Below are 10,680 nucleotides of genomic sequence, written 5' to 3' on the forward strand. Positions count from 1 at the left end.
TGATGAATATTACACTAAGAGACACTTGAGAGTCCTGTTTCAAGGTGAAGGTGACAAGGTTGTCACGTCTTGTAAGATATAACTTCGTTTTGTTTAGATGTATTGACCCGATTGTGGCGTACTGGTTAATACATTTACGAGTATAGCGTACACAGGTGTGGGACAGGTGTGGAACGGTATGGGATGGTGTGGAACTGAATGGGATGGTGTTGGAGGCTGGCCTACTTCACTCCATTCCCGTATCATTCCCCAAGCCCCATAGTACCAGTGGTACCAGTACCACCTACTGGTATTCCACCAGTAGGTGGAATACCATTTCAAATCCGATTCTTTTCCCATATATCTGATATTTCTTTACACAGATCTGCCAGTATCTTTAGGCGGTAAGTAGACAGGAGAAGAAGGGAGAGAGAGAGAGGACTCGGTGCACCAACTACCCTGGAGATCAATAGCTCTCTTGGCCGGCTGCTGCGTTGCCATGGTTACCTCAGGGGGAGAGAGGGTGGCGAGGGGGAGACAGAGAGGGTGGGGGGTGGATGCTGGGGGGGGGGAGATCGAAGCACAGGGTGCAGCGAAACCTTATAGAGTGGGGGAAATAGAGTGGGGGAAATAGAGTGGGGGAAATAGAGTGGGGGAAATAGAGTGGGGGAAATAGAGTGGGAGAAATAGAGTGGGGGAAATGTAATATTTGTTTTGGTCTGAGAGAATTGGCAGTGTGGGAGTGCAGGGGTGATGGTGCGTAGGAGAGCGGGAGACGAGGGGAGAGAGAGAGAGACAGACAGAGAGTGTAGAGACGCTCTTGTTAAACGCAATAAATACCTTCACACATTTCGAATTACAAATAAGAGAAAATAAAAACAGAGTAGGAAGTGTGTGTGTGTGTGGTGTGTGTAACACCAGGCGAGTGAACACACACACACACACACACACACACACACACACACACACACACACACACACACACTCTCTTCCTCCTTATTCCTCGCATATTCGACCCAGTACGTAGAGTACTTAGTGATGTACATTGCGTTCATCAAGAGCCCCGTCAATGACTGTACTGGCTTGTCGTCGTTACTGAACGTTGTGTACACTACAGTGTACATCATCTTAAAGCAGCCAGCACGACCAAGGACAATGGGCTCTTGATACGCTCCAACGTACACTCTAAGGACAACATGTAGAGGCCAACTCACCTCTTTAGGTGCCTGAACTGCAACGTAGTCGGAGTGAATCTTGGAGGCTTTGGAGGGCATCTTTGCCACGCGTGTCTTCTTGAAGTCCTCCACTGCCAGCCAGAACTCCACATTCTCCTCACTGAATTCCCTCTGCAGGAAGGCTTTGAAGAGCGCCTGACCATCTGTTAAGATGAAGAAAATTGTAGGGTTAATTCTTGAAGACACACACCAGGTGGGGACAAGAAGTAATATCAAGAATATTTGCAATATTTGGTGCAATACCTCAATGCATTATTTATTATTTGGCACGATCTACACAGTGTCTTGCACACTCTACACAGAGCTAAGCTTAAGACGCTCAAGCGACCTTGCAACTCCAACACTGATTTGTTCCTAGCTGTCACCCACACTATAGACGAGTCGTGGCGCCATCACTGCCACATTCCCGCACGTGTGTGTGTGCGTGTGTGTGCGCGCACGTGCGTGCAGTCTCTCCCAGGTGCGTACCCATGCAAACAATGAAATCACTGCCAAATGCCTCCTTATCCTTGATACGAGCACAGATTCTATTTTATGTAAACATTTAACGGGTATCATTGGTGATGATGGTCTGTGGCCCTCCTCGCGGACCACACCCGTGGCCCAGTCTACCTCAGCGGCCCACACCTGCCTGCGACCCACGCATGCTTCCGTGGCCCCACAGCTGCACCTCCACCCACTGGCACTGCGTCGCTCTAGATAGGTTTGCTTATTATTACTTTATTTTTTTATGTTTACAAGTTCAACGGCGATTTTGTCCCTCCCGAGAGACCCCTGAGAAGGTAGAGGGCGGCTACGACAGCCTTGACGCCCCGACCTTGTGCACCTACGCTTCACTCCCTTCATATTTTGAGCACTAAAAAGGTCCACAAAAATGGCCAGTTCGGCCCCCCACTCACCACGGGACTTGCTATTCTCGCTCCCACCTGCTGCCACAACTGTTGCCAAGGATCTCGGCATCTAAATGAAGTTGATTAGGTCGTTTTAGGAGGTGGTTTCTGAAGCCGCCACACTTCCCTTTGATGGCTATAACACATGTCGTTTATATAGAAAATTTCCGAGAAATCGTCAGCCACTAGTAAGAATTGTTTAGATGTTTGTGTGTCGAGGTGAAGGTGGTCTGTGTGGGTGCTGTAGGGGCTAGAGCATGTCTGGGAAGTGTGTTTAGGAGGGTGGTGGGGGAGAGGGCTTCAACGGGCGTGCCCACAGGAGGGGGGCTTCAACGGGCGTGCCCACAGGAGGGGGGCTTCAACAGGCGTGCCCACAAAAGGGGGGGGGCTTCAACAGGCGTGCCCACAGAAGGGGGGGCTTCAACAGGCGTGCCCACAGAAGAGGGGGGCTTCAACAGGCGTGCCCACAGGAGGGGGCTTCAACAGGCGTGCCCACAGAAGGGGGGCTTCAACAGGCGTGCCCACAGGAGGGGGCTTCAACAGGCGTGCCCACATTCCCTCCCTCAGCTTGGATCTTCACCAACAATCTCAGGACTGATGGAATGTGGGGCAGGTCGTGGAGGCCCGCTTTTATCCCCATCATTCTCTCTCTTGATGTTGACGGCCAAATTCCAAATGTTCACAGATTCGTCTCGTTAAATTCATGCACCCGATTTCTTTTCCCTGCCCTACATCAAAGCCCCACACACACCGCTGACCTCATATGTTTTGAGACACGCCTGCTGCCCTTTCTTGCCTCACGAGGCGGGCCAGACGTGGCCCCCTCCTGCCTCACGAGGCGGGCCAGACGTGGCCCCCTCCTGCCTCACGAGGCGGGCCAGACGTGGCCCCCTCCTGCCTCACGAGGCGGGCCAGACGTGGCCCCCTCCTGCCTCACGAGGCGGGCCAGACGTGGCCCCCTCCTGCCTCACGAGGCGGGCCAGACGTGGCCCTCTCCTGCCTCACGAGGCGGGCCAGACGTGGCCCTCAACGCTCTATACGGTGCCACACCACCACCACACCGTCGGGGGCTGTGTGTACTATGACTCGCCAAATAGGACCAGGAGACTCCCTATCTCGAGAAAGTTGACAGAGCCTAACCACTTTATTTAGTGAAAATGTGTAATAGTGCGGGGTTTTCTCCGCTCCTGGCTACCCATCCCTACACCTGCCTACACCCCTCCTACACCTGCGTACACCCCTCCTACACCTGCATACACCCCCCGACACCTGCCTACACACCCCCACACCTGCCTACACACCCCACACCTGCCTACACACCCCACACCTGCCTACACACCGCACACCTGCCTACACACCCCCCCACACCTGCCTACACCCCCCCCACGCCTGCCTACACCCCCTCCACACCTGCCTACACCCCCTCCACACCTGCCTACACCCCTTCCCACACCTGCCTACACCCCCCACACCTGCCTACACCCCCCCTACACCTGCCTACACACCCCCACACCTGCCTACATACCCCCCCCTACACACCCCCACACCCCCCTACACCTGACCACCGTGCAAGAACATCGAGCAACAGCCATATAAGATGAAGCACTTGTACACAACACTGGTGGAATATACTTACATTTTGAGGCCATGAGGTTGTGGAAGCTGTCAGCCCAGCCCTGCGCCTCCTCGGGCTGCGGCCTGACGCTGACCTGCGCCTCGCCGCGGCGCCGCAGCCATCCTATCCGCAGCCGCATGTCACTCCTGCGGAAGAAAGATACCGGGAGTCAAGCAGGTGTCGCCAAACCCCATCACAGAAGACATATAGTGCCAAAGACAGACAGACGATTGAAAGACGTTGAACACCCCCCCATCCCACAATCGAGATGACGCAGGTTCGAGCCCTTCCAACTACCCCACACCTCCAATCATGAGTGTACCTAACAATACTCAGGGATCTGATTGTAAGACAATTACCTGGGGTACCTTGAGGATGTCCCTCGCTCGAGTGAATACGTCCCGCCGAGCCCCCCCCCCCTCCTCCTCTCCAAGTTCCAGGGCTCGAACCCCCCCATAGGCTTATGTGATCCCGAGGAGCGCCAGCTATAGGCCTAGACGGGCCTATGGAGACGCCCAGTATGGTGGAAAATGACGATATACATAACCGGAATCCGAAGATACGAGAGAAATGTGCATATGAGAGAATAAAGAATGTGGAAGAGACGAGAGAGAGAGAGAGAGGGGGGGGAGAGAGAGAGGGAGAGAGGGAGGGGGGCGTTAAGAGGGTGGAGAGGTTGCCTGGAGGTTCCGGGAGCAGATGAGGTTGGCAGAGGTTCGAGGCATGGCGATGCCGCCCACGCTGGCCTGGTCCACAGCCGGACCTAGACGGCCAGTGGCAAGAGGCGTGTGGCCACCCTGGGCCACCTATACGCCACCCTGGGCCACCTATAGGCCACCCTGGGCCACCTATAGGCCACCCTGGGCCACCTATAGGCCACCCTGGGTCACCTATAGGCCACCCTGGGCCACCTATAGGCCAGCCTGGGCCACCTATAGGCCATCACCCGTGGGCCGGACAGGCGCTAGGGGGCGGTGATGAGTGTTGCAGGGCCGGATGAATCATCCGGCTGGGTGTATGGAGCTGCCAGCGTAACCGATAGTGAGAGGCCTGAGGGAGGATAACAGCTGCGTCTGTCTTATCGCGTTATCTTGGCGCGGTGACGAGGCTGCCTGATGGAGGGGGGGGGGGCAGTAAATAAATAGGGAGCGGGAGGGGAGAGCTGCCCCCCTCCGGAACGCCACAATGATCGGCTCGTCCAAACTGTACGACACGACCCTCCCCCCTACTCAACAGGAAGCCTTACCCTCCCCCCCCCCCATACTCAACAGGAAGGAAGCCGCTACCGGCCACTACACGCGGGTCGACGCTGACCGCGCGTGCACCCATCGGGACCGCAAACGTTCACTACAACGAGACGCTAAAGTGTGCCGCTAAGACGGAGGTGGTGCTATAGTGGCCCCCACATATGTGTGGTGGAGGGGGGGGCAGCTGCAGCTAGTGACGTCATGCCTGCGTCATCACCAACAAAAACCCCCTCCCACCCCCTCTCTACCCCTCCCCCCCCCCCGTTCCGCCCGGCCACGAGGCCACTAACCCCCCCCCCCTCTACTACTGCCTCCTTGAGACACGGGTTAAGTATTAACAATGAAGAGTAAGATGGTGGTGATCATTAAGAAACCTACAAAGAAAGTACTCTTGACATATATTCTCCAACATGTTGAAGTTATTGTTTGTCTTGGAGAGCCTTGCTAGGTGGTGGCAGGGGCCTTGCTAGGTGGTGGCAGGGGCCTTGCTAGGGGGGGGGCAGGGGCCTTGCTAGGGGGGTGGTAGGGGCCTTGCTAGGGGGGTGGTAGGGGCCTTGCTAGGGGGGTGGTAGGGGCCTTGTTAGGGGGGTGGTAGGGGCCTTGCTAGGGGGTGGCAGGGGCCTTGCTAGGTGGTGGGAGGAGCCTTGCTAGGGGTGGCAGGGGCCTTGCTAGGTGGTGGCAGGGGCCTTGCTAGGGGGGTGGTAGGGGCCTTGCTAGGGGGGTGGTAGGAGCCTTGCTAGGTGGTGGCAGGGGCCTTGCTAGGTGGTGGCAGGAGCCTTGCTAGGGGGTGGCAGGGCCTTGCTAGGGGGGTGGCAGGAGCCTCTCTTACGCAGTTCTCAAGAGGATTGCGTCACCCCCCCCCCCTGCGTCAGGTATACGCAATGATGCATCATAGCTGCATCTTCCCTCCCCCCACAGGCAAAGCAACCTGCATATCACCTTAATTAATAATGTCCAGACATCATTAACATCACACTAAAGACAGCAACCATACAAATTCCAGTAATAATATCTCAACAAAATATAACTTCCTGGATGAACTTGCTCAATAACAATATATTCAGCTAAAGCTTTCTAGCGTCAAGCAGAACACATTGTTAGCGGAGGGTAAACACCCTAGACAATGTCAGAGACGCGATTCACCACCACGAGGCCTCAGCTAAAGCTTTTTTTTTAGCGTTGTATAGAAATACAATATTAAATACAATTTATTATTATGCTTAAGGTCCTTGTCTCTCTCCCGGCCCAAGAAACGAGCCCCAAGTCTTGGTGTTGACAACGACGCGGCTCGGGTGCGGCGGCTTGTCAAGCGTATTGAAGGTCACCGGTCACACACCCCCTCAGCAGTGCGGGGAGGGGGTGAAAGGGGTCGGTCTATCACGCTACGAGGTCATAGATTGAAGTCAGGTCAGTTGTAAGTTCTTGTCCTGAGGTTTGTACCACATACGGGCTATTCATGCCCGTGCCACCTCTTGGGTGGCTTAATCTTTAGCAATCTTTGTACCACATTCTGGTCTCAACATCACCCGCAGGTGTGTGTGTGTGTCCCTCCCCTCTCACCTGGCACTGGTAATTCCCAAGACCTCACACTTGGCACCCACTTACACATATGACCACACACACCTGGCACTGGTATGATCCAAGACCACACACTTGCCACATGTGTAAGTGGGCCGCCAACACAATTTGCATTCACTTACACATGTGACAATACAATGTGCACCCTCTCCACATGTGACAACACACTTGGCACCCTCTCCACATGTGACAACACACTTGGCACCACACACATATGGCTCTCACTCGCACTTAACACCACACACCTGTCACTGACTTCCACACACACATATATTCCACATACAACATAGGCTACCATTTTTCAACACCTAGGGCCAGAATTGTTTACCTTTTGCCGTGGGCGAGGGAGTCTGCGATGGCAGAGTTGATAGATCCGAGGACGTTCTTGGTAGCCTTCAGCGACTCCCGACGGAGGTCAGTTGCAATCATGATTGATCCTGCAGGAGACCAGACGAGCTGGCCGCTACTGAAGGAGGTGGGAAGTTGACGGGGGGAAGGGTGAGGTGTCTGGCGTAGTCCTCGAAGGAATGGTTGCACTCTCTGAGACAAAACTAAATATTCACTTGCGTATAAGTGGTCGCCAAAGTGCACTATATGGGTGTTCACTGTTCTATTAAAGTGTTCCTCCAACCACTTTATGTAAGTGCGAACCGGTTAAACAACGGCGGAAAGCTCAGTGGCGAGCTTTTTACACGAGTTAAGGATAAGCTCCGAGCGTGAGAGATGTCGGAGCGAGGTGTTGCTCTTAGGGCGCTGGGAGCTGGTGTGAGGAGCTCAGTGCCCGGGACCTCGCTAAATAACCCAGGACGCGCCGCGATCGCACGCACGCACGCGCACCCCGCGCCCCTCCCCCCCCCTTACCCCCCCCCATCTCCCCCCCCCCCACCCCCCCCCCCCCCCCCCCCCCTCAAGACCCCCTCCTCCAGCACATGATTCCATATCAACTGCTTGGGACTAGTGCAGACATAATAGCCATAATGAAGGTGCTTAAGGACAGTACAAGATGACAGACAGGCGTGTCACGGCGTGTGTCACAGGTCATGACCTTTGACCCCTATGTAAACAAGTGTCGTTGTGTAAAAGCCTCGTTGAAGGAGATCAACTCTTAGTACCAACAACTGTAAAAAATTGTTATATATTTAATCCTCATAGCTTGAAAAGCAGATTGCCAATGATGTAAACTATCTATCTATCTATCTATCTATCTATCAAGACACACGAGCCTGCGGGCAACTTCCAGGATACACAAAGTTGCCTACGAAAAAAAAGTCTACTTTTTTTAAACTTCGAAGAAACGTAAACAAAGAGGATAGACTGTGGTAAAAAAATATATATACACAAGAGAGGCGGATGTTGTTGGACGTGTTTGTCGACGATAATAAGTGATCGACTGGGCCCTCTTCCACCTTTTTTTTTTCTCGTTGCTTAAATGGTCCGCCCTTAACCTATCTCCCTCTTCCATCCCCCATGCACCCATCCCTCCCCTACTCTCTCTCTCTCCGTCATTCTATTCTAATCCTTCTCTATCCTATGTAAAAGTTAGGCTGCGCCAACCCACACCCATCCTTCCCGTCCATACAGAGAGCCGCCTCCTTCCCTTTTTCCTGTCCATACCCAGAGCTCCCCTTTCCATCTCTCCACTCCCAGAGCCCCTCTACCCCTTCCCGTCCACTCCCAGAGCCCCTCTACCCCTTCCCGTCTATCACCAGAGCCCCTCTACCCCTTCCCGTCTATCACCAGAGCCCCTCTACCCCTTCCCGTCTATCCCCTGAGCCCCTCTACCCGTCCACATCGCCGCTGACGGCCACACTATCTGGGAGACACCAGTGTGGCCGCGACGCCCGTGGAGAGAGGACGTTACGCTGCGCGCTGCTCACTAGCTTTGGGACACATTCGCTTGCATACGAGTTTTATAACTTAAATTACCGCACATCTTTCCCAGGAAAGACGAGTGTTTGGCTATTCGTCGTGATGTAGGCGAGACTTCCTTTGCTGCTGGGAACAAGGCTTGTGAAATTTAGAGAGTAGGATGTGTCCCTCTGGCTCCAAGGGATAGCCAAATATTATTAAAAACACTTTCAGAGGCAAAATTTGTTTTTTCTGAGATTGGTTAGGAAATTTTGGGGTCTTATTTGAAGCTTCCTTACCTTGAGGTGGTTTCGGGGCCTTAGCGTCCCCGCGGCCCGGTCGTCGACCAGGCCTCCTGGTTGCTGAACCGGTCAACTAGGCTGTTGGACGCGGCTGCTCTCAGCCTGACGTACGAATCACAGCCTGGTTGATCAGGTATCCTTTGGAGGTGCTTATCTAGTTCTCTTGAACACTGTGAGGGGTCGGCCAGTTATGCCCCTTATGTGTAGTGGAAGCGTGTTGAACAGTCTCGGGCCTCTGATGTTGATAGTTCTCTCTCAGAGTACCTGTTGCACCTCTGCTCTTCAACGGGGGTATTCTGCACATTCATGCACTTATACCCAAAATATTTGCACATATACATATTCATACACACATTTATACACTGCATACAAACTAAAGCACACTCAATGTAAACTCCCTCTCACACTCATTCATTCTTCACTCCCCCCCCCCCCACTCTCCCTCTGTCCCCTCTCACATCTTTCCTTCCTATGTTATTTCCGCTTTCAACTCCCCACCCTTCCCCCATTCCCCTCCCACGCCACCCTTCTCTTCCGGCCTTTCCCACATGCGTAGTGTCAGAGCATAAGTCATATTTCCCCCGCTGGGTACTACGCCGGGATACCAGGAAGGGTTTACTTAACTAGTGGGAAAGCATAAAGTGAGTATAGTTACTGGTCAAGTTTGCCAGTGTAGGCTACATCAGTTCACCTGTGGGAACCGACCTGTGAGATTTATATTTATTTAATTTATATGAATTTATATTTACGTTAATTTATATACTTCGATAGCAATTTGTATAATGATAAGTGGACTGTATTTCTGCAATAATCTCATAATCTCACAAATCGATCCTCTACACATTAGGGGGGGGGGGGGTTATTAAATTAATATATATGCAGCCAATCAAACTACAGTAATAGCTACATACATTGATGAGGTTCCTTATCTTATAGTACAGCAGGCTAGTCCACCAGGTATAACTAGGGTGTAGACACCAAATTATCCTCTTTGAGGTAGCTTCCATATCACCCAGTAACTGGTGCACAAATCTTCCTTCCTCGTCTTGACCTGTCAAAAGTGCGCTAGCTGTGAAGCCAGAATCCTATATATGACAAGTATATCAGAGAAAACACTATACAGTACATGGAACATGAAGACCTGGCTTAATTACCTTTAGTTTGAGGCGATTTCGCGATCTAACCGGGTCACCCTATATCCTGACATTAATGGCCATAAATGAATGATAAACGGGTTTCGGATAGACACTTAACTTGAATTGTAGACATCGTGTTGGAGATGGTACCTTTGGTTTCCATAACACTACGTCCAAGTAAAATTAACAGGAGCCGAATTTGCTCCCGTGTGAGCCTCTGGTCTCAATAACAATGACTGTTTAACTCTCCATACAATTGACGTTACTGGCCGACATTGTCCAGAATGATAGGAGCCGAATTTGCTCCACACGTCTCGGAGGTGACACAACAATGGCTGCCCTCGTTCCCCACTGACCCCTGGCCTACTTTGTCCAGATTTCAGAAAGTGATAGAAGGGTCACATTTACTCTACTTTAATATTGATAATTAAGTTAATTTATATAAGATGTTTTTATGATGGTAAAGTCCAAAGACTAATGTATTTAAGAATAATTCCCACCATAATAGCTGGTGAATTATAATAGTATGTGGTGATGATATCCCGTTTTCTTTAGACGGTAATTCCACTACAAGTTACGTTTTCTATGGGTAACTTGTTGGTAATACAGCAGAAATTATTATCTGTCTGTATGATATATTAAATGGTGTCGGATTTTCCGACATAATTCCCCAGGGGGCTGCTCACGGGTCGAAGTCCTAATTAGAACAGACGAACACCGATACTCCTCCTTCGAATTATTAGATTAATTTGATGTTAGTAGTTAGTAATCACACATTTGTGTGTCTGTTCGTACAGGACGGATGTCCCGTACTAGAGTTGCAGGGGTTAGAAGTCTAATGCGATTTCAT

The 10,680-nt window shown here is 52.0% G+C and overlaps 1 protein-coding gene across 1 annotated transcript in view; it reads right to left on the reverse strand.

Annotated features, from left to right (window-relative positions):
* LOC138349559 (regulator of G-protein signaling 21-like) overlaps nucleotides 1–7,311 on the reverse strand; it is an 8,635-nt gene extending 1,324 nt beyond the window's left edge. The window contains exons 1-3 of the mRNA XM_069317057.1: nucleotides 6,873–7,311; nucleotides 3,741–3,865; nucleotides 1,194–1,357 (exon numbers count right to left, since the gene is read on the reverse strand). Coding sequence (XP_069173158.1) covers nucleotides 1,194–1,357; nucleotides 3,741–3,865; nucleotides 6,873–6,973 — 390 coding nt within the window. The 5' untranslated portion in view covers nucleotides 6,974–7,311. The remainder of the gene's footprint in view (nucleotides 1–1,193; nucleotides 1,358–3,740; nucleotides 3,866–6,872) is intronic.
* Nucleotides 7,312–10,680: the final 3,369 nt, after the last annotated feature.

Source organism: Procambarus clarkii, chromosome 86 (assembly GCF_040958095.1).
Source record: "Procambarus clarkii isolate CNS0578487 chromosome 86, FALCON_Pclarkii_2.0, whole genome shotgun sequence".
In the NCBI taxonomy this organism is placed as follows: domain Eukaryota; kingdom Metazoa; phylum Arthropoda; class Malacostraca; order Decapoda; family Cambaridae; genus Procambarus; species Procambarus clarkii.